At 40.9% G+C, this 24967-nt stretch overlaps 1 protein-coding gene across 6 annotated transcripts in view; it reads right to left on the reverse strand.

Moving 5' to 3' along the window:
- Window positions 1–24967, reverse strand: part of RALGAPA2 (Ral GTPase activating protein catalytic subunit alpha 2) — a 324226-nt gene that overhangs the window by 65615 nt on the left and 233644 nt on the right. For 5 of the 6 annotated variants that reach the window (XM_041732346.1, XM_041732348.1, XM_041732349.1 and 2 more), the window contains one exon: window positions 18106–18233. In XM_041732346.1, the coding sequence (XP_041588280.1) occupies window positions 18106–18233 (128 nt within the window). Of the gene's footprint in view, window positions 1–18033; window positions 18234–24967 lie in introns of all 6 variants that reach the window. The other variant, XR_005984381.1, reaches the window with a different exon arrangement.

Raw genomic sequence — 24967 nt, forward strand, 5'->3', positions numbered from 1 at the left:
TTATTGAACAAATGTTTACTCTGTGGCAGGTGCTGAGGCTGCATTCAGGGCTGGTATTCACCTGGAAAACACCAGCATGGGCAGCATCCTGGCCAGTGTCTGCTGCTGCCCTGGTGGTGCCCAAAGTTAAATATTTCAACTATCATCCTTGGAGTCATCAGGGAACAAAACAGACAGAAATCCCTGCCCTTACGCAGGGGGCACAACAGGAGTACAATGAGTAAGTGAATTATATAGTAACTTAGTGGACAATAAGGGCTTGTGGAGAAAATAAAAGATGCAGGTGTGCTGCAGGAGGCAGTGGGCAGGTGTGTACAGGTGTGGGGCCATTGTGCCTCAGGGAGGCTGAGGGCACCGGAGAGGAGATGAAAGGAGCCTGGTGGACATCTGGGGAACAGTGTTTCAGGCAGAGGACACAGAGCATTCAGGCCTCTACTGCAGGACTCTGGCCTTGACTCTGAGTCAGGTGGGGGCCCCTGGAGGTTGTGGGCAGGGCAGCAATGTGGTCTGACCCATGTTTTAGCAGGTTGGCTCTGGCTGCTGTTCTGACTGTACTCCTGAGCAGAAACAGGGCCAGAAGCAGGAGACAAAGCCAGGAGGCTATGGTTGGTCAACAGTACATCCTTAGCCATCATCCTATGAAAAATGACATTACCATTCCCTCAAAGTGACATATGGACATCGAGAGAGTCATTGCTTATAAAGGAAACATGTCATGGAGAGAAGATCTTGCAAAGAAATGCTGGAAAATGCTGCCTGCAGCCTGGTTTACTATTGAAGATGGCCTATGTTTCCAGAAAGCTCTCCGATCTATACCACCAAACCTTCACAATTTTGTAAGCTGTTTCTAACTTTCCCAATGAAGAACTTACTACATTTTCGATCTCTGTTGAAAAAAATATAATCGGGATCCCTAGGTGGCGCAGCGGTTTGGCGCCTGCCTTTGGCCCAGGGCGCGGTCCTGGAGACCCGGGATCGAATCCCATATCGGGCTCCCGGTGCATGGAGCCTGCTTCTCCCTCCGCCTGTGTCTCTGCCTCTCTCTCTCTCTCTCTCTCTGTGACTATCATAAATAAATAAAAATTAAAAAAAGAAAAAAATATAATCAACAACTCAGGGAAGATGGAAATCTCCTGCCAAATGCCAATAAGAACCTTCATAGAATTGGTGGCTAAGAATGAGCATGAGTGTCAGTAGGCCAAGATCCTCTGTCCCCGCAGGCCTATGTAACTTTGCAAGGTTTTGTTTTCAGCTCTAAAACCAAGTATTAAAATAAACTGAGTTTGGAAGGACTCCTTAAAATCACTGAATCACAGAACTATTATGAAATCAGTTATAAAAATTACATTTAATCTCATTGCTCTCACTAAAACACTGTATCTTAATAAAAGCAAAATAATTTTATATTATTAAATATGAAAAACTTCAAATTATTGTTTAATCTTTAGTACATCCTCTCAAATTCTCATTGAGTACACTTTATAATGTCATAAAATATTGGGATAGCAGAACCTATGTATACTTTAAAATAAATACATGTATGTTTGAATGGCATGTTTAAAAGTTTCTTTTTTTGTCTTTTGATGGGGTATATAGTAAGAAAAAGACTGGAGGTGACGGGGGTAGGAAGTAGGTTCGAGGTGGGTGTCCCCAGCCACCCAGTTAGGACTATTCGGGATGACCTCCACCCTTGCTGCAGGGATGGACTGAGTGGTAAGCTGCATGTGTTGACAATGAAAGGCTGCTCACAATGAACCTCACACACTGAAAACCTGCCTCAGAACCTTGAAATAGTCTATGGGCATTTATGTAATCAATTCTAATTAGCTTATGGCTATCCTTCTGTAAAACAAACAACATGAACAAAACTGCAATTTCTGGCCTCGAGGTATAGACGGCAGACACGTGAAGAGATACGCAAAAATATGTGAACAATCTGAAGGTGCAACCAGAAATAAGCTTCTCCCAGGACCTTCTGATTTTTAATTCTGTATTTCTGTGACTCCACAAATGCCCACTGGGCACTAACTGCATGTGTCTCCTACAGCAAGGGTCAGGTTCCACCCTCTGTCACAGTTACTAAGGCCATACTGGCTGGGAAGCCTCAAGGGCAAGGCTGCTCATCTCTGCACAGGACAGGACTTGCCACAGTCATACCACCAATGCTGGCTGAGGGAGGAACAAGGAACAATGAACACCCTGAGTTAACAGGTGTGTGCAGCAGGCCGGGATCTGACTTGTCCTCCTGTGCTGGGGACGAGGCGCAGCTGCTTCTGGATATACAGAGAAGGTACAGGGTGCCGGCCCTCCCTTTCAAACCAAGAGATGTGCTATCAGTTTGCTCATGCAATGTGGATGCACTTCTCCTGCATGGTCTCATCCTGGGCTCTGGGGTGGAGGAGACAGCAGGGAACAAAACAAAGATCCTGCTCTTTTGCCTTTTACATACGCGTGAGGGGAAGAGACATTAAGTAAATGGTAAGTGCTAAGGAGAACATGAGTGAGACCTCCAGGAGAGCTTGCTAACAGAAAACTTCCTGATGAGTGACTGCTGAGCAAAGACCTAAGGAAAGGGAAGGGCTGAGCTGTGCAGATGTTAGGGGGAAGAGGAGGAATTCCTCACACAGCAAGCAGTTCCTTGAGGCTGGGATCTGTTTGTGGATCCTTGTACGGATTCTGTGTTTTTCTGTGGGTGATGCTCTGGCATGCTTTGATTTCTTTTCTTTTCTTTTTCTTTAAATTATTTATTTATTCATGAGAAACACAGAGAGGGAGAGGGAGAGGCAGAGGGAGAAGGCACAAGCAGAGGGAGAAGCAGGCTCCACATAGGGAGCCATATGTGGGACTCAATCCAGGGACCCGAGGATCACGCCCTGAGCCAAAGGCAGACACTCAACTGCTGAGCTACCCACGCGTCCCTCTTTCCTTCTTTTTTAAAGATTGATCATTCATTCATTCATTCATTCATTCATTCATTCAGACAGAGCATGAGTAGGGGATGGGGAGAGAGAGCAGGTTCCTCACCGAGCAGCAGGCCCTATGCAGGGCTTGGTCCCAGGACCCTGGGATCATGACCTGGGCTGAAGGCAGACGCCCAACCAACTGAGCCACCGAAGTGCCCCACATGGTCTGATTTCTCTTTCAGGAAGAAAGCTCTGGCTGCTGGAGTATTCCAGGTTGAGACGGAAGAAGCAGGGAGACTGCCACACTGGCTCAGGAAGGGGGTGCCTGGATCAGAGGGGGGAGTGATGGAGAGGTAAGGAGCAGCTGCACTTCTGTTATGTTGTGTGAGCTATTAATTGTATATATATATTCATTCCAGAAATCCTAATAATAATCTATTTGTGAGAGATTATGGTCCTCATATTACAGATAAGGAAACTGCCAGAGGTAAAGATACTTGTTCAAAGCCAAAGAATCAGTTATTGTTTAAAATAAAGTTGAAATCAGTTAAGGTCTGTCTGAGGCCAGCGACCATGCATCACCTGCTAATCTCAGCACTACAACTGAAGTACACACCTTACAATTTATCTGGCACTTATAGAAAAATTGCTGTTGAAGAGGGAAAAGAATGTCCTTGGATGCCTCTCAGTGAGAATGGAAGCTTGACCAGGAGCGTCCACTGCTACTGTGTCACTGATAACTGCCTCATGTAAATTCTAGAAAAAGGGTTTAAGGTGTTTTCATGTGGCTTCTAAAAAAAACATAAATAAATAAAAGAGGGAAGTCTGATATCCTTTATCATTGGTAGAAGTTTAGTTAAATGACTGGTCAATATGACAACCCCCTGAGTAAATCAGGGGCGCCCAGGCCATGGCACTGGGGCAGCTCCAGAACTCAAAAAGCACAGCTGATCTGCTCCCTTATCTAATCTTTACGGCCTAACATGTGATACCTGCGGCTAATGAATCCAGAGAAAGGAGAAAAGGAGCAATGAAAAGATTATGAAAATTTATCTCAAAGGAAGCCAATATATTAAAAGGTAAGAAGGTCTCATCCTGATCTGATGTGAGCTAAAACCAACACTTAGAGAAGTCTGAAATTCTACAGACATTTGCTTGACAAAATTATAGTGCATAAGCACAGAGATAATCTTCATTCAGATAACTTAATGCTGGTTTCTGACACAGACCTCTGATGCGCATATATATTATTATATGCAGAGAATGTTTATCCTGTTATGCCTAAATTCTGTTTCCCCAAATTAATGAGTAGAAAGTATTTCTAAGACATTCTAAAGAGGCTCTCCTTTATTCAAAGGAGTCAAAAATCCTATGAAAATACCACTTAAAGTTAAAACTAATTTACATTTCTTCTCATATTCATATTAAAGTTGGTTTCTTGGTAGTATAAATTTAAGTTCAATTCATTTAATTTTAATTCATTTAATTCTGAATATATGAAGAAAACACATACCCTATTTGTTTATCACAGTGAAACTGAACTCTCACCAGGAAAATATAATGTGAAGACAATTTCATCTTCTGGGAGAACGTTATGGTTCTGGGATGTTAAAAGCAGAACATAATGATAAGTAACAGCCGCTCCCCCATCAATTCCACGCCTTCTTTAAATTCCACTGAGGATGGCCGTTTGGATGGAGACCCCAAAATCTATTCTGTCCATCTGTTTTATTATTCTTAGAACAACTGTCAAAAGTTGCCCAGGGATCAAGTTGCAAACATACTAATTTGCCTTTGAAAAGTAGGCCCTGAGGGAATTCTGGAACTCTGCTTATAAATTCAGAATCCCATCAGCTAGTGAGCCTGCCTACCCTTTGTGGAGGTATGAGACTTTGCACTTCCAGGCACACATCTGCCTCAAAGCCAGGATGCACTGATATACTTACATCCCACTTCATAGGCAAATGAAGGGAAAACCAAAGGGGCTTGGCATCTTCAGGGCTGGCTTGTCCCATGACAAGCAGACACTGAGTTTTTATAAGGCAGCCCCTTCACTGATCATTCATGGATTAAGACCGAAGCTTTGTACTTGAGAGTCTAAGTGAGTGGGCACACCAGGACACAAATTTTGTACTCTTGTATGTCCTAGGACCAAATTAGTAAGACTGAAGTGTTAGAAGAAATAAGCTGAAGATAAACATCATAAGCCTCTAAGTACTGTATTGTTTCAATTTTGTGACTCTGATGAATGTGACAAGATGATTTGGATATACATAATATTGGAGGTGGGTCTGTAAGTAAAAACGAGCAGTGTCCTAGGAGTGTCTGTTTAAAATACTGGCATTTTGGAAACATGCCACTGTTGGAAACTAAAGCAGCTGTGTACTTCTCAAGTTGGCTATGTTAAAGGCATGTGCAAAATACAACGTAAACATTAAAATGAATCTTCACTCCCTAGTGGCTTGCACACTGGACACCTGATCACAGGGGTGGGAGGGGAAGAGGAGGAGAAAAGGGGTGGGCATTAGCACTGATCCTCTGAACTCCCATCCTTCCCCTACACGGGCCCCAGTGGTCTCTATCAAGTCTCAGAGAATAAAGTCAAATGCTTTCAAAGCACAGGACCCGAGAAACATATTTAAAGCACAACATTCAAAGTACCAATTTTAGTTTGGTAAAATTCCACAGTAGCAAACTAGAAAAAAAACACCCCTTCAAGGCTAAATAATGATGGCATTTGGGTTGTACTCACCCACAGGTTACCAAAAAAGTATTCTACTTTGATTAAAAAATTTACTTGAGTGTGTTGCAAATTACTGTAGCTCAGAAACCTGCGGGGAGCTTACTGCATACACTAAGGCAGACGGGCACAGAAGGGATCACCATTTGGACTTGCCTGCTTTGTCCTTCTTTGGCTTTGCACAATCTCTTATTATAATAAGGCATGTATTATCCTTTTTGGAGATTTGAATAACAGAAAGTCTCACTTTCAAATATATTGCTTATAATCCCAGAGTCTACTAAATGTTCTGTGGATGCTGTTTATGGCATTATGCTCCTTTCAAAATGGGACTGATAATTAGTAAACTGAAATTTGATTAATGTTGGATTAAGAGGTTCTGATGTCTCGCTGGTATGTGTTATTTCAGTCTGTGGGCACTGGAAGAGATTGTCCTTAGGAAACTTGTTTCTTTCCCCTTTCCAAAGTGGGAAGATTAATTTAAAACCCTGATTAAAAAAAAAAAAAAAAAAAAGAATTCAGTTTCATTCAACAGTTTGTAATCTAGGATGCAGTTTTTTCTCACTCTTTTTTGTTTTCTCACTTTGAAGCTGGAGCCAATGAATTAACTATTTGAGAGAGAATAAAATAAACTAGAAATAAAAGTCTTCCTCTAAAAATGCCAAGGGTGACCCCTTCCTGGTTATGGCAGAGTAACCTGGCATAGATAAATGATTCAGACAATCTCAGCTCTTACTAGATTCAAGTACAAAATTTTGAAAATATGATGAACTTCTCTGAAAACAAAGGACCTGTTTGGTGTAATATTGAAGCCTGTGAAAATAACCACTAGATAACATTTGAAGGAAAAAATTTAAATTGATACTGTGATGTGCTCTTTAAAGTTCAGGTTAGGGATACCTCTTTTAGTTTCCCCAGGATTATAAAAAGGGCTGTAATTTCCAGAATTTTTTCTGTGCTCCACGGCCAAAAGATTCCATGTCTCTTCCCTGCCTGTGGATTTAAATCCATAATCTTGTTTGCCTACTACTGAAGAGTATGGGAGAATCAGGAATAATGGGCTCCCTTTGAAGCTGTGCCATTCCCAAAGTAACCATCTGAATGCTAAAGAAATATTGTCATTTATGGGATGACCTTTTGCTCTTTGAATAGTCAGACATTAACAAATGTTAAATGCCTAGAAACTGGAGCAGCACTATGAAAAAAAGTAAGTAGGGTCAGCAAATACCCTCTCACATGCTTTTGACATGATGACCATTTCCACTTTTCTAACAGCTTTCTAATAGCAAAATGTATTTGGGAACAACAGTGGAATTTGTGTCATCATGACCAAATGATTACGGTGCAAACCCGAGATTCTTCTGGGGCCCAGCAGGCTTCTGGTCCCTATGGAAACCAAACCTCAGATATTGTCCTCCACTCAGCTGGAGGACTGAGCGAGGGAGGCTTTTGTGCTGGGTGAGATTTCTTCCACAACCTTCCAGCACCAGACCCTAGTGCTTCCTCCCGACTCTTTTCTAATTGAGATGCAAATTGATCTCTCTGGCTGATTACACTTCCCTTAAAGCTACTGACAAATGCAGCTGTAACCAGAGTTTGTGGACTTTCCAACAAGTGACTTCAGCTGTCAGTATTTGCATGTGCAGCCAAGGCCCAGCCTGCTCCATGTCTCAGACATGTGGAGAGCTTCCCTTAGGCATTGCAGGCATTTTATTTACGTGTATAAAATTTACATACAATTAAGAATTAAAAAAAAAAAAACCTACAAGTACAACCCTAGGATTTAGAAACAGACTCTGGCACCAACGTTATTTAAGGCCTATCCAGACACTTCTTTTTTCCTGAGACTGGAGGGGCACGCCTCTCCTGGGAGGGCATGGCTTTCCTGGCAACATTGTTTCCTTCTCACTTCCTTCTTGTCTGTAAATTTTCTGACTTTAACACTATTTGAATTCAATCTGTCTCTCAAAAACTAACTAAATAAACAAATTTATCACTTTAGGAAAATGGAATAACTGAATAGCCTTTACTTTTCATGCCTGTCAGTAAGATTTCATTAATTTCAAGACCAAATATAAAATCACCATTCTCATTGTCAGAATTTCTACACGAATGTCGTTCGGTAACTTTTTGGAGTGGTGATGAATGGATTATTATTTAGAATGCAATAGAATATAAAAGTAATATGCACAAAACACTATCATTCAGTATAAAGAAAAATACACATGGAATACAATTTTTCAGTATAAATTCTAACACCTCGTTTTTCTTGAATACTATCATGTACGTATTTTTGCCAGTATAGTTCACTCAAAAACTACTGAGTACCCACTATGTGCCAGGTGCTGTTCTGAGTGTTGGGGATCCAGGTATGAACTTAAACATGCAGAAGTGGAATAAAAAGGATTTTGAGACTATATCAATATATACATATGTAAATATGTATTCTATTTGTAAAGCCATTATTTCTTGGATAAATGAGGTTTTCAATTTTGAAAAAATTCAGTTTTATAAAATATGATTTGTTTTTGTCTCTGTTTACCAAAAAAACCCTTTTTTAACCAAATCAATCTCTGCCCCTCCCTCTCTCTCTCTTTATACATACTCATATTCATAATTTACTACGAGGTACACGAGACCAGGGTATCAACCAAATGGAGACAAGGCCCCTGTGGAGCAGCTCGTAGTATAATCAGGAGACAGAAGAGGATAGAGGGAGGCCCCGTCTGGCTACGAGAGTCTCAGAGGGCTGGATGGCTGTGGGAGGGTGAGCAATCTGTGTCACAGGAGAGACCCAATGGGAGTGTCTGGGGTCAGCAGAGCTCACTGTTCCCAAAGATCCCTCCGTGGGAAGGAGCACAGGCCTGTGAAGAACTGGCTCTGAGATACTGTGACCCCATAGCCATGGACAGGAGAGGGGCAGAGCAGAAAGCTGGGTTGCTGCTATTTCCCTAAGCAGCAGCCACCACCCTGGTTTCTGCACAGATTGTGAGATTTACACTAACTTTTCTGGAGGGGATGGTCTTTTGTCTCATAGTGAGAAGTCACTTTACAGCAAAGGAGTACAGAATGGTTTCTTGCTCCCACTCCTTGAAGACTTTGCCCATACCATGTGCTCTTCCCAGGCTCCATCAGGCACCAACGGAGGTGGGCAGCCCCAAACCCAGGGAGCCACACCTTCACACGGAGAGGGCCTGCCACATATCACCGAGGGAAGACAGTCTCTAGCCTTTAATACCTGTAGATGGGAGAAAGGAAGTACTTCCCAGACCTAAGTCCACAGGTAAGTGGCTCTAATTTTGAGAACACAGGTTTAAAACTCCAAGCTGGTGAGATGATAAAAATAACCAGGGTGTCACAGACTCCTCACCAAAGACTAGGCACTATGTTAACCTGCTTGGCTCACTAACCATTTCACTAACCTGCAGAGGGAGGCCAGCTCAGGTAGGGTGGGTGCTGTGATGGTGGTGCCGAGTACCAGGCCTCAGCGCTGGGAGGCACATGGACTGGGCGAGCTGTGGTGACAGGAGAGCACACAGACTGTTAGGAAGCTGACTGCTGCCAGCAAGAAAGGGGGCCCAGTGGAGTCAGAAGCTCTGATTCTTGGAGAGAAGTCAGAAACCTAGATTTCTGAAAATGCAAAATCTTCTGATTTTTCAAAGAGGCTGACACAATCTTTATAAGTAACACTGGAGGCCAACTGCACTTCAAACAAAACCCATCTGGGGACTAGATTCAGCCTGCAGGCAGCTGGTTTGTCAGCTCTGGTTTTTGAACATTGGCTTTGACTTTGAGCTAAAAACTGCTCTTTGGTTGCCTCTGTTTTTTGGTCCTAGTTCTATTGCCTTCTTTAAAAAAAACCCCAGGCTTCTGAAACAACTTCTTCTTGGTTTTAATGGCTCCCTGAGACCTCTAGGTATAGCGGTCACTATTAATCTGGGCATGTTCCAGGTTGGTCAAGGTCTCTCCTTACAGTGTGGGCCCTGAGCAGAGCCCCTTTCACAGTGTGGCCTGAAGCTTCAGGAGCAGAGGCTTGATGCCTTTGTTTCGCTTCTGTGACCCAGCCCTCAGGGGCCTCAGGCTGTAGTCTAAGAGAACAGATAGGTCCCTGCATTACCTCTGGTCTCTCACCCCAAATCTATGCTTAACCAAAATCCCTAGGGCCTGCTGTCATATCCCATCATCCCCATCCTGTCCACACACCACTGATCATGTAAACCCAGGCACATGGGTCTACCCTGCTAAATCTCACCTTGTTGGGTTTGCGCCTAAAAGTCTCATCTGTTGATGTAATCCTAGTTTTTGATTTTGCCTCATGTCAACTAAGTTAACTCTCTTAGCTTTCTGACCAATGGTATTTTGGTAAACATGTTCTAGACCTTTGTGAAAGTTGCTGATAAAAACATTGTTGTGTGGTAGAAGGGTTGACAAAGCTGTGGTGCACATGCAGTACCAGAGACACAAAGGCCCAATGGACTGGTGGTCCATGAATTAATGCATTGTACGTCTGGCTAGAGTGAAGTCACCCAACTCCCCTGGGTCCCTATTTCTCTCTCCTATTTGCCAGATGTCTGTGATATTTTATCTTGCAGTATACCAAAATTAAGATTCTAATTTAAAAGCTTTCTCTAATCTCTGAAGATAGTTATCTTATCAAACACAATTAATGTGTTTGGGATATTTTCTTCTTTGTACAGTCATTATTTTCTGAAAGCTCACAGCTATTTAATAATCTAGCATAACAATTTTATAAGAGGTCCATGCAACATTCTAAAATCCATCCTTATAATCCTATTTGAAAACAAGGAAAACATTTTCCTGTTTTCAGTTCTGGGTGCATCCTTTATTTTACTCGATTTTGGGGCAGGGGGCAGTTCTGGATCTGAGACCACTATTGGAAATCTGTTCTACAACTAGACATATAATGCCCTTAAAGGCTAGACCTTAATCTCAGGGGCTGGTTCTTTTTTCCTTTCTTCCCCCCTCTTCTTATAATGTTCTCAATAATTTGAGTTTTAATTCAAACTCTTTCACACACTTTTCTGTCCCTTCCTATATGAAGAATATGGAGGACAAGTGTAATGTGACAGCCTTCTGTCAGGGTGGCGTGGAGCTCTCTTTCAGTCTTGATGCACCCATGTTAAATGTGCACTCATCGGACCCCACCCTGGGCAGCTACACTGGCTGCACTTCCATGTCTTTCCTTCTCTCTGAGAGACAGTTGTAATTTTATAATAAAAAAATCTCTCATTTCTTATTCCCTTTTATAGTTTCAACCCACCCATGGGAATATGCCATTTCTTGATCTGAACTCTACTTTTTGAAACATGCTTCCCAAGTGTCAAGGTACAAGTCTACTCGTTTTCCTCCCATTCTTACATGAATGCTAGCACAAAGTTATTACCTCTGCAACATTCACAGTCACAAATCCAAACCTTTCAAATTGCTAAGGAACAGATCCAAAATAATAGTTCCCCTTATTTGCTTCCTCTGTCTTCTGAGAAAAGGATATTGTTTGTCAAAAACTGATCAAACGCTTGTTGCCTTTAGTAGAATGCGGGGTGGAGCTGACACTGAGTGGCGCCAATCCCTGTCACAATGACATTTTGCCTCTGTACCTGTTTAGAAGTGTGGGCTGGGAAAGCACTGTGTGTGCCTTCCCAAATGGAGCAGGGCTTCATTCTGGTGGCTGCCCTAAGGTCTGGCCCTCCATGCACTTCCCATTCTCAAGCACTTCCATCCCACCCAGGAGTGTCTTCTTTCTTTTTGGTGCTGCTATTATCTGATGTGTTTGCCTTTCCTTGAAATAATTCAGTCCTGGGTCCTATCATACCCAATGCTCTGTGTGAAGACATGAAACTGCTACAATCAGCTACAGACAAGACTTCTCAGAAGAGTATGCCCTGTGACCACTGCTAAAGTAACCCTTCATTTTTCTGCTCCTTTTCTGTGACACTATTTTCTCCCTTTACTCTGCCTTCCTCTCTACTTCCTCCTCCCAAGCTACTTCTCAAACATGATGCCCTGGAGAGGCCTGTTCCTGACCATCTTCTCATTTCCTTGCATAGCCCAGTAGATCCAGCAGGTCCCACGCTGAATTAATCTACCTGGTTTATGTAAGGATCCAATATTCCCCTGCCATTGCCTTAGATCAGGCCTTCACCTTCTCTCAGAACTCCTCCCACTGCCCCCTGGATGCTCCTGTCACTTCCATCTTCACCATGTGTGCATGTGTATACTTCTGCTCTGCTGTGTGGAAGCTTTTGCAGTTCTCAAATGTCATGTGCATTTTTAGAGCTTGGTCGCTAAGCAAACACTGTCCACCACTTGGAATATCTTATTCATATTTCTACTTCCAGGGGCTAAGTGCCTAGCAAGGAGGCAGTGAATGTTGACAAATGCAAACTGGTTCTGCATGGCAAAATATACTACATGGTACTGTCTGACTCATTTTCATACACTTTTCTTAAGCATATAGAGACAAACGGAGGAAATTAAAGATCATCCCAGGAATAAGAACCAAGATCCCACTGGAGAAGTTAGAAATGGGGCTGTTATACCTTTAGGGAAGAGAGGCCCCTTTTGAAGGTATATAAATTGAGACCAAAACTTAGCAATGATATTAGGAAGTCATAAGTCTAAGAGAGAATCCATAGTATTATCCACTATATCCATTAATTGAAAATGAAACTAAATTTCACTTAAGAAAAAGGTACAAAATTACTTTTCCTTAGGCAGCCCAGTTCTCTCCATAAAATGCTGATAGTTCCAGAGAGGAGAGATGGTGAATGCCATTGTGGCTATTGTTCTATTGAAGTGGACGTTTATTTTAAAAAGCCACCATCTGTTTGATTCAGAGTGAGCTCCTCCTAATGGGAGTGCTGCATGTTATGTGGCAACCTTTTCCATGAAACAAGTTAGCTGAGGAGGAGAATGAGAGAGCCCTGGCTCTGACGATCTGGGGAACTTCCACCAGCCGAGCATGGTTTGATTTTGGAATTTTTAGTTGGCTTGGGAACCGTAAACATAACATGTGGCAAACTTCCCATTTACAACACTTTAGGCATGGGAATAGGCCCCCTGATTGCCCATGAGGGATAGAAAAAGCAGATGGCAGGTGAGTTGGCCCTTGTCACTCAGAAAAGCAGCGGCCACGGGACAAGGGCTCCACTTGACATATTAGATTTAGCCTGCTGAGGAAGTTACCAGAAAACCCAGGAAGGACAAAGGGGCTGGAATGAACTGTTACTGAGGGTGCTTTCCAAACACATCCCTACTGTGTTCACTTTTTTGATCATGTACGACAATGGTATATTCTTCAGTCTCCTGTGAGTCTTCACCACACAGTTCCAACTGTTTGATCATTTAGCCAAGGGTACCCCAAACAAGAACTCCTTTGATATTAATTCTAAGCTAGATTTACTGCTCAAAAAGATCCCTAGAGGCAAATCCATTCTAACAATATACCCACTCCTCTGTTTCATAAGACATGTTGTATTTTCTTAAACATTACTGAACAAACTTGATGTGTTTACTGCTCACATCTCTACTTCTAGTTAAATACTGTATAACACTGAATCACAACTGACACTATTTTAGGGCACTGAAGTGTCAATCATTAGGTGGGCAGGGCACAAGAAATGCAAACTAACTCCACTGGCTCTTTTCTTCATTTGTCATCAAGCTCAATGCTTGGCTATCTGTGGTCAATACAAAAAAAAAAAAAACCCACAAAAACAAAACTAGTACTTTCTCTCTAAAGGACTGAAAGAAAGTCTGAAGTAAACAACATGTCCTTTGTTCGTACAATAGTCATTCTGATACCTGAGTGACATTTGGAAGCAATGAACAGTTTGGCGATGTTCTACTTAACAGCTGTAACCTTAATATTAGAAACAAAATGGGGACACACAGATGCCCATATACAATGGCTGGTGTTGACAAAGAAATTTCCCGTTCTTCGTCAGCACCCACTACTATACCTAATATCTTAGGGCAACAGTAAATAGCAATGTTTTCTCAGAAATTTGGTCTCTTATATGAATCGTGTCTTCTAGGGCCATACATGTAAGCTGCTTCATTCCTTATCGGGTCTTGGTTCATATGCCAATAAAAGTTGCCAGGGGATATACTGTCAGGCTTTAGGAAGGAAATAAAATCTAATAAATATCCAGGAGGAGAATTCCCTAGCTCATACTGGGTCAGGGGGTGGGTAGTGGTGGTGATTGGGATGGGTTCCTGAGAGGGCTTCATGGGCATGTGACCTGAGCAGCTGCACAGTGCTTACAATGGGCCCTGCTTGGTTTAATACTCTGCTGTTGCTCTCTTGATGTTCTTAATAATTTTATCTTTGATCTTCTGTTTTGCACTTGAAGACTAATGAGAGAATGGAGCATGCACGTGGGCAAAGGAAACGCACACAACATGTGCTCTGCTGGTTCCTTGCACATAAGCCTTAGCAGTGCCCCAGGAGCAGGACTATGGTGGAGCCATAGAGCCTGGAAGGTAAGAGAGACTCAGAGGGAGCACAGGGGAGTGTTACCACAAGACTGAATAAGTGGGAAAGCAGACTATTCTGAGAGGCATACTTTCCAACCTGAACCAGAACTTGCTTTGAGCCCAAAAAGCAGTGTTGTTCTAAGAACAATAACCAATAAATCATATATATCCTTAGTTGTGTTACTTCTCTGTGTTAGCCAATAATTTACTCTGAAAATGATGTCAGAGAAGGAAAAGGAAAAACAGAGGGACTCATAGTTCCTTTTCCTATCAGCCCTTCCTTACTCATCCATGAACTGAAGGAAGTGTTGGTATAGTCTGTACGTATGAAGAATGAGAGAAAAATAGGTAAGTTAGTTTTGTGCAGTCTTTTCACTGTTAAGAACAGAACATATCCCTGCACAAGTCACAAAAATATGAGCTGTGTCATTGTGGTAATTCCATATGAGTTAAATGCTTTAGCATTACTATATTAAACAATATAAAAACTGATAAAAATTAATGCTAATAATCTAAATTTTTAATATTTCTTGACTTAAAGTGACATTAGATAGCAAATAAATATACCATGACAAGTCAAGAGAAAAAGCAGAAAAAGAACGGAAAAAACTTTATATTGTATGCAGGTTTAAAAACACTTTCCGAAACACCTGGGTGGCTCAGTGGTTGAGCATCTGCCTTTGGCTCAGGGCGTGATCCTGGGGTCCCACGATTGAGTCCCACATTGGGCTTCCTGCATGGAGCCTGCTTTTCCCTCTGCCTGTGTCTCTGCCTCTCTCTGTGTGTCTCTCATGAATAAATAAATAAAATCTTAAAAAAAAATAAAGACACTTTCCTTGCTTTTTGAATGAGGGGCCCTACATTTGCATTCTTTTCCAGGACCTCTTGTTCCCAAGCCCTGGTTTTAGATATGTCCAAAGTAGTACTAATTTTCTCAGTCCTTGGGGGAACTTACAGAGGCTTGAGATGGTTGCCCCTGAAATCAGGCAGTCTTGACTCTGTGCTAAGATTAGAACTTTCAAGGTGGGCAATGAAGTGACATGGTTGGGAAAACTCAGCTTCCTAGAAGCTTGGTTTTGTGTCTATCACACATACTCTGTACTCTGATGGGCCTGACCATGCATTAAATGCTAAAAATCCCAGGTTTACCACTCGAAAACACTCAGACTCCTGGGCTTTCTATGGTGTCCTGTCTGGAATGCCATCCCTCCTTCCTGGGGACAGCTTCCCTCTCATCCCTCCAACCTCAGCATACATGATTTCTCTGCAGAGAGATTTTTTCCCTGGTCCTGTTTCACCACATCCTCTATTGAGTTGCTTTATACAACATTTGTGTGTTTTCTCTGTGATGTGCGGGGTAAAAACCCTATACCTTGCTCCCTGTGTATTGCAAGCTCCTGCTGCTGGGCTCAGCAGTTTTTGAGTCCACACTGTTTGTTTGCTAAATGAGAATGCAAGGAGACATCTGTGATTAGGATGTGTTAGGTTATTCAGTGTTTTTCAAAATTCAAATCTAAGACTTATCTCTACAAAGCAGCAAATTCCAGACATCAGCTGCTATACATAGACTTTTGCCCAAGCATGTGAGGACCATGATGTTTTAACAAAATGTTAAGGGAGCAGTTAAATTTTAATAGCCTAGGCGGACATCTATAATTATTTAAAAAGTGTAATAATTAGTAATGTTTTAAAAAGCAGAAGTACAGAAAAGAAACCCTTTTTTCTTTTTTTCTACTTTTCTCAACGTTTCTTATTATACGTTTGGTTTCTGGCCTATATTAGCACTTTCCGTAGGCAGAAATTAAACAATAGAGTAGTTAAGTGATTACAAAGCTTTCCCCATTGATTACATCTTTATAAAAATTATATATAGAATTTCATTTATTTTATTTTATTCACTTTTAATTTTTTAAAAAGATTTTACTTATTTATTCATGAGAGACAGAGAGAGAGAGAGAGAGGCAGAGACACAGGCAGAGGGAGGAGCAGGCTAAATGCAGGGAGCCCGACGCGGGACTCGATCCAAGGCCTCCAGGATCACACCCCGGGCTGAAGGCGGCGCTAAACCACTGAGCCACCCAGGGATCCCCCTCATTTCTTGTTTTAAATAACTTATTTCAACAGCATGAATTGAATCTTCTCAGGATATAAAATAAAAATACTTAAATTTTTATAATGATCAACATAATAGGTTTTGTTACTTTCCCTTTCTTGATTTCTATACCAAGTTGTCCTCTGAGATGTCAACGTGGTTATCTTCTGAAACACTGGACAATATAGCATTTACTAACCCACATTAGCATCAGTAGCCCTGGCTGGCATCCACATTAGTCTAATGCGATTCATCGAAAAGTTTTTCAAGTGACACTGAATCTTATTCTTTGAACTTGTAACAATATTGTTTTCCCTAAACCTGATTATTCTGATGCTATATTCATTCTTATTGGAGAAGGCAGTGTTGAACAAAATAACAAAGCATGTTCTTTGTAATGAGAAATTTGATAAGTGGGGAAGGTGACGTGCCAAAAATCACAATGGACTTATAGAATGCAGAGTTTTCTTGTTTGCAAATGATTTTTCCCTGCCTTGGTCCAACATACTTGACTGATGAGTGTCCAGCTCATCCTAGTTGACATGCAAACTGACAAGCCAATCGCTGAATAGGTCTTTCTCATTTCTGCCAAAAACCTCTTTCAAGCTGTTTGTGAAATAAAAACCCCCATGCTGAAGGCTGAATTGACACCAGCTCTAAGATTAAGTCTAGAGTGCTGTGGATATCACTTCAGAGAATGCCATCTTCCAAACACACACCACCAGCCTGGACAAAGTGCGAGGGAGCACGCAGAAGGGAATAATGTTGCCCTGGCCCCCGGGGAGGGACCAGATGGGACCTAATAGCTCTTTTCTACTACTAATTTCTATGATAATTCCAAGTTGCCCACATGGCATATGTATTTTTTTTTTTTTAATCTAAAGACAGAATATCAGTCAATACAGTGACCAGGATTTTAATGAATGGTATTTTTCATGAACTGTATCTATTCACACATGGTATTTGTCACCCACCCTCACCCCCACCCCTTCAGCAACATATCACTTATGGTTGGAGTGGGAGAAGTATAGACAGAGGTCAAACACAACATGTTTATGCTCATTATCAATACCAGTTAGAAACAGAGAAATTTTAAGTTTTACTAGGAGGTCAGATGCATTTTGTAGCAATTTTATGATGTCACCTTAATTTCTTTTTCTTATAATCAGACATTATGCCTAGACTTATAAAGTGTACTGACTGATGTCTGAGAAAAAAAAAATTACAAAAGTGAAATTTCTTCTGGTTTTAGAGAGAAGATCAAGGGTTGGTGAAGATTTGGGAAACATTATAAAAGGACTTTTAGCCATTCTCACTGATGAGTTCCAAAGCAACTTCACTGAGGAGGTCTTTTCCTGTCCCCCAGCCAGATGCAACTGCCCTCTCCTCTGACCTCCTAGAAGGCCATTCATACTTCCAGTGGCACTCATCACATTCTTTGATTGATTAGATTCATTTCATTTGTTGTTGGCTTCGGGTAGGCACCCTGGGTGACCCCACTACATTTTCCTCAGCATCTCACCTTCCACACACAATAGACTGCAACTCACAGGGATGGGCAGAGGGAACCCAACCTCAGGCAAAGCACCGGGAAAGGATGAACCGCTCTTAATGGTCACAGCTTCTTGGCACAGACTTACATGACTACATTATGAACATAAACTCTTCTGGGGTTTGGTGAAGCACAGTATTATTATATATAATATAAATTAATATATGGTATGAAGATCACACAATGTTATTTTCAACACATACTGAAAAACGTTCTCTATTCCCTCTTCAACCCATTGAATACTTACCTCTCATGGCAAACTGCTGAGAATCAGGATTTGGGGATAGTTAATAGGTACATACTCAAAACAAAAAGATACAAGCTCTGGTAGAGTGGGATGAGGCACTTCACGGCCCTGCTGGCATTGATGCACGTGGCACATATAAGGCTTGGCAGGAGCTTCCCACTCACTATGGCTCCGTCAAACAGAGGCCCAAAAAACGGAACCTGTTGATTCAAAACAGAAAAACACTTACTTTCCAAAACCAGTAAAAATCAAACTAAAGACATGAGAATAGCTGGTTGATGTCTCAGACCTGTCATGACCATGCAGACCATCACCCACAGAAGAGATGCTAACCTTAGCATGATACGATGGAGGGCTTTCAAATCAAGCAACTCAGGTCTGCTCTACAATACTCCTCCATTATGAACTCATCAACAAAACTGTTCATGACAAATTCTCACTGGGTTATTATTTTTTCCTTGTGTTGTCATTTACAGAAATAGCATTATTCTTTCTAAGTGCCTGCATCATGTGGATTATGCACAATACACAGCCATGTCTCACTGTACACCTCCTAGTCTTGCAACTTTCTGAAACCAGTTTGGAATTGGTAGTGTTTCTGCATGGACCCTGATGTGTACTGACTCTTAAAGGAGATGATGACTATCACTGTTAGCAGCTACAAGGTCCTACTTAGAGTCCTCGTTCTTCTTGAACCTTCTTTCCTCTGCTTCCAAGATAATTGTGTTATCCTCATTTCTATCTACTTCCTTATTAGAGGCATGGCTTTCCTTCACTGGACCCACTTTTACTACCTGGGCAACCCATGAAGTTCTAATGCATGTCTTTTCTCTCTTTCTCACTCTTTTTTTTTTTTTTCTCCATTAACAAATTCATCAACTCCATTTACTAATATGGAGACTGTCAGCTCCATGAGGTCAAGGACTGAATCTGCCTTCTAACTCTTGGTATTTATTCACTCTCACTTGTTTATTCATTTATTCAAAAATATCTATTATGTGACAAACATTGTTCTATTCACTGAGGACACAGCAGTGAATAATAAAATTTCTTATTTCACTGAGCTTACAATTTACTGGAGGCTTAAGAGAATGAACAGTATAAATACATAATATATATATATGAGGTACTAAAAGCACTAAGGTGGAAAATAAAGCAAGGAAGAGTAATAGGACTCTTTTTAAAGGGAGATGTCTTCCAATTTTAGATCATATGGCCAGGGAGGGCTTTAAGGAGAAGATGGTTATTTCAGTATAAGCCTGACAGAAGTGAGGGAATGAATCTCATGTTATATGAGGACATCTGATGGAAGAGCATTCTAGGCCGAGGAACACCAAATAGCCAGCCCTGTGGTGGGAGTAGAACTGCTATGGTTAAGAAACAGCAACTAAGCCACAGAGGATGGAGCTGAGTGAGCAAGAAAGAGAACAGAATGCAATAAAGTTAGGCCTGTCCTAAGACAGGCTGTAAAGGGTTCTAGATTTCTGCTCTGAACAAGATAAAAGCCTTCTTCTGGAGGGTTTAGGGAAGTAGGAGAGCTGATCTCACCTACATTTTATTTTATTTTATTTTATTTTTTATTTTTTATTTTTTAATTTTTATTTATTTATTTACTTATGATAGTCACAGAGAGAGAGAGAGGCAGAGACACAGGCGGAGGGAGAAGCAGGCTCCATGCACCGGGAGCCTGATGTGGGATTCGATCCCGGGTCTCCAGGATCGCGCCCTGGGCCAAAGGCAGGCGCCAAACCGCTGCGCCACCCAGGGATCCCTCACCTACATTTTAAAGGTATGTTCAGGCTGTTGTGTTGGGAAAGTTGCAAAAAAGTAAGCATTATGGAAAACAGGGAACTAGTGAATGATCAAGGCAAGAGATGATGATGGTTTGGATCAAAATGATGGCCAAAGTGGTGAGAAGTGGTAGGTTTCTGGATATAGTTTGAAGGTAAACAGGATTTGCTGAGGATTACTATTGAAGTGGAGAGAAAAAGAGGCATCAAGGGCAATGCCATGGTTTATGCCGGACAACTGGAAGATTTGAGCCACCTTTTCCTAAAATGGAGAAGAGATCAAAAGGGAAGGTCACTAGTTCAATTTTAAACTTGCTAAGTTTGAGATGCCTATTAGATATGGGTGGTGATGTATGGGGGTGGCAGCAGATATACCAGGCAAGAAGTCAAGGGAGAATTTCCAGTTGGAAATTCATAAGAGTTATTTATAGATGATGTTTCAGCCATGAGATTGGATGATCAGATGAGAAGGAAAGAGGTCCAAGGACTAATCCTGTGGCCCTCCAATATTTAGAGGTTGGAGACGTGAGGAAGAATTAGCAAAGAAAACTGAGGAGGAGATGATGGAGAGAAACCTCCAGGTATTTGGCACATGGTTGGAATGCAAATAATGCCTGAATGGTTGAAACTGATTGTTATTTTAAATAATTTAAATAATTTAATAAATGCAGGTCTCCAGCATAGGTCCTTTTACTTGTGTCAAAGGCCATCTATTAGTGGAATATCTTTTTATCTTTTTTATCTTTTCCACATGGTTGGAAATGGGAGAGGGGCTAGGGATACAATGGTAAAAAGAAGACTATCTCTGCCCAAAAGAGTGGACATGAGGGACAACTGACATAAGAAATCTACAAACTGGGGCACCTGGGTGGCTCAGTGGTTGAGCATCTGCCTTTGGGTCAGGTTGTGATCCTAGGGTCATGGGATCAAGTTCCACTTCCTGCAGGGAGCCTGCTTCTCCCTCTTCCTGTGTCTCTGCCTCTCTGCATCTCTCATAAATAAATAAATGAAAACTTTAAAAAAAAATCTAGAGACTAACAACCCTCAACAAAGGCATACAAATCCTTTACAAATTTTTAGCAAATTACAGTAAAGACACTGTATCTTGACAAAGTGGTATTCTGCATAAAAACCAAGGTTGGTTTAACAATAATAAATCCATTAATGCAATTTACTACATTAATAAAGAAGAAAAACTGTATGATCTTCTTGATAAAGAAAAAGCACACATAAAATTCTACTCTCATTCATGATTAAAAAAAATTCCCAGCAAGCTGGGAATAGGACTTCCTCAATTTGATGAAATCTTCAAGGAAAAAAAATTATAACATAATTAATGGTGAAATATTAAAGCATTCCACCTAATATCTGAAAAGGCAAGGATGTCTATGTAACCTTTTCTATCCAACATTTTTGAAGGTCCTAGTCATTACAATAAAGAAAATAAGAGAAAGAAAGGAAGAAAAAAGAAAGAAACATAAAGATTAGAAACAAGTGAAGTTATTTTTATTTACAGATAACATGATTATCTACATGAGACTTCCAAAGGAATTTAACTAGAACTAACCAGATTTTGAAAGGTCATAGGATACAATACACCCGCCAAATCAATTATACGTCTGAATGTTAGCCACCAACAATTGGAAAATGACATTTACATAATGGCATTAAAAAACATCAAATGCTTAGGAATAAATGTGACAGAAGATGTGTACACACACACACACACACACACACACACACACATAACCACCAAACATTGCTGAGGAAAATTAGAGAATATCTAAAAAATGGAAAGATGTACAATGTTCATGGATTGGAAGTTTCCATTCTGTTAAGATATCAAGTCTGCTGAAATGGAGCAATAGATTCAGCACAAACTAAATAAAAATTCTAGCAAGCTGTTTTTATAGATATAGGTAAGTTTTTTCATTTTAATATAAATTGAGAATGAACTTAAGTTAGCCAAGACAATAAGATTTATATTACCTAATTTCAAGGCATACTATAAAACTATAATAATATATCAAAAAAATTAATATATCAAAATGTTGGCACCAGGATAGACAAATATACCAGCAGAACAGAAGATAGGGTCCAAGAACAGATCCAAGTGATTTGCAATAAAGCAGTACATCCATTTTATAGGGAAAGGAAAGTCTGTTTCAAAAAGGCACTGAAATAAGCAGTTAGACATTTTTAAAAGTGAATCTTGGCCTTTACCTCATACTACACACAAAAATTTAGATGGATTATAGATGTAAATAGTAAAGCTAAAACCACAAAGTTTCCAGAAGAAAACATATGAGAAAATCTTCACAATTTGGAGTTAGGCAAGGGTTTCTTAGGGTATAAAAGGCACCGATCATTAAAAAAAAAAAAAAAAAAAAAGCAAATTGGACTTAATAAAAATGTGAAACATTCTGCTCATAATGAAAGTGAAAAGGCAAGTCACATATATTCACCAAACTGGACATATCCTAAATGTCCATCAACAGGAGAATGAATGAAAAATTTGTAGTACATTCAACCAACAGAAAATTCCACAGTAATGAAATGAACAAGCCACAACTACATGTAACATCATGGAAATGACCCAAATATTATTAGTATGGGTGGCTTGACTTATCCAGTTTGGTTGGTTCTGCAACTCTTTTTAAAAACTGGGGCAGGATCAGGGAAATACAAATCAAAACCACAATGAGATACCACCTCACATCAGTGAGAATGGGGAAAATTAACAAGGCAGGAAACCACAAATGTTGGAGAGGATGTGGAGAAAAGGGAACCCTCTTACACTGTTGGTGGGAATGTAAAATGGTGCAGCCACTCTGGAAAACTGCATGGAGGTTCCTCAAAGAGTTAACAATAGACCTGCCCTACGACCCAGCAATTGCACTGCTGGGGATTTACCACAAAGATACAGATGCAATGAAACACCGGGACACCTGCACCCTGATGTTTATAGCAGCAATGTCCACAATAGCCAAACTGTGGAAGGAGCCTCAGAGTCCATCGAAAGATGAATGGATAAAGAAGATGTGGTTTATGTATACAATGGAATATTACTCAGCCATTAGAAATGATAAATACCCACCATTTGCTTCGACGTGGATGGAACTGGAGGGTATTATGCTGAGTGAAATAAGTCAATCGGAGAAGGACAAACATTATATGGTCTCATTCATTTGGGGAATATAAATAATAGTGAAAGGAAATAGAGGGGAAGGGAGAAGAAATGGGTAGGAAATATCAGAAAAGGAGACAGAACATGGAAGACTCCTAACTATGGGAAACAAACTAGGGGTGATGGAAGGGGAGGAGGGCGGGGGGTGGGGGCAACTGGGTGGCGGGCACTGAGGGGGGCACTTGACGGGATGAGCATTGGGTGTTATTTTGTATGTTGGCAAATTGAACACCAATAAAAAAAATTTATTATTAAAAAAAAAAACAACAAAAACTGGGGCAGGGATCCCTGGGTGGCTCAGCAGTTTAGCACCTACCTTAGGCCCAGGGTGTGATCCTGGAGTCCCCAGGATTGAGTCCCACGTCAGGCTCCCTGCATGGAGCCTGCTTCCCCCTCTGCCTGTGTCTCTGCCTCTCTGTGTGTGTGTCTCTCATGAATAAATAAATAAAAATCTTTAAAAAAATAAAATAAAAAATAAAAAAATAAAAACTGGGGCACATGTTCATAGCAGAGATATGGCTAGGATTTCTGCACCCTGTTTTTTGGCACTACCTTTATCATGCAAAAAGTGGGTGACAATGCAGAGATCCAGTGTTCAAGTTTCTGCTGGACTCCATATGTATGCCTGTAAAGTGTACACAATATGTATGCTCAGAGCCACACAAATGCAAACAGCCTTTCAATAATAAGCATCCACATACGAGTGTGAAAATGAACACTTTTCTACTCCTAAAGAGGCTGAGACTATTGGGATTCAAATTTTGGACTTGGTTTGGCTGCCAAGAAACCAAGTCCTATGGTAACTTACTACACTTACATTCAAGGATGTATTTGGAGCCCAAGAGAGGTGTGATATGCTCTACTTCCCTCGCAGAGTGGCTAAAATATTCAGATGCAATATACATCCCTAAAGTGGGTTGCAAATAGTAGTGTCCTAATGAGAGACAAGGTAGAAAAACCATACAATATTGAGATCAAGGGTAAAAACTTTAAGAGAAGTATAAGGTATGTTTCTGAGAATGTTTATTTCCACATATTTTAATCTTTATATTGTATGGATACATTCTCTAAATATCAGAAGATAATTTTGGGAAAAAATAGATAATTAAAGGACTCTGAAATTTTGCTTGAAAATTCTGAAGAACACATAGAATCTTTCTAGGTCAAAAGGGAAGAGATTTTAGATTTTATCTGTTTAATCATTATGTGTTAGCCTGCTTTGATCCACACCTCAGTAAGGGTGAGAGAGGAATACAGAGGTAAATATGTCAGAACTCTTAGGCATAAACAGTGTGCAGGGGATTAAAATATGTATTCAAGAAGGCAAAAAAGAAAACATGAAAAGAAAAAAAGCTTTAGTTTGGGTACAGATATAATGTTCTGGAGCTGTGGAGAATCTTCTTCTAGCTGAGAACAGCCACAGAAGTCTGTGTTGGAGGTGGTCATGACTGTGGGAAACCTGTGGGAACAGAGAAGCCCTCCAGGCAAGTGGTATAAAACAAGAACAAAACAGTGAGGTGGCACTGGCTCTCTTTGCTAAGGCGGTGTCCCCAAAGTGTATTCCATGAGCTACTAATCTAGCCAAGCATTAGTTAGATGTGTTAGATGCATCACAGGTGAATAAAGGGAAAGACTGTGGCTGGAACAGGGCAAAGGGCTGCACACAAATGCTGAGGGACTTCCTATATCACAGTGGGAAGTCAGAGACAGGGCCACTAAAGGGAGTAACACAGGAGATGAGGCTGGACTACACACTTGGGAGGACTGGAAAGCTCTCCAACAGGTATCTAGGGAAATCTAGGGAAATAATGATAAAATCATTATCATTTAGAGATAAATGAAAAGACTAAAGAACAGTCGTGGGGACCTAGCTGACCAGAGCTGGCCAATGACAATCCTCCGGAGAAGCTTGACTCTAGTTACTCCAAAGCCAGAATCGCCTTCAGTAAGGAATTCT

This window comes from Vulpes lagopus, chromosome 18 (genome assembly GCF_018345385.1).
Source record: "Vulpes lagopus strain Blue_001 chromosome 18, ASM1834538v1, whole genome shotgun sequence".
In the NCBI taxonomy this organism is placed as follows: Eukaryota; Metazoa; Chordata; class Mammalia; order Carnivora; family Canidae; genus Vulpes; species Vulpes lagopus.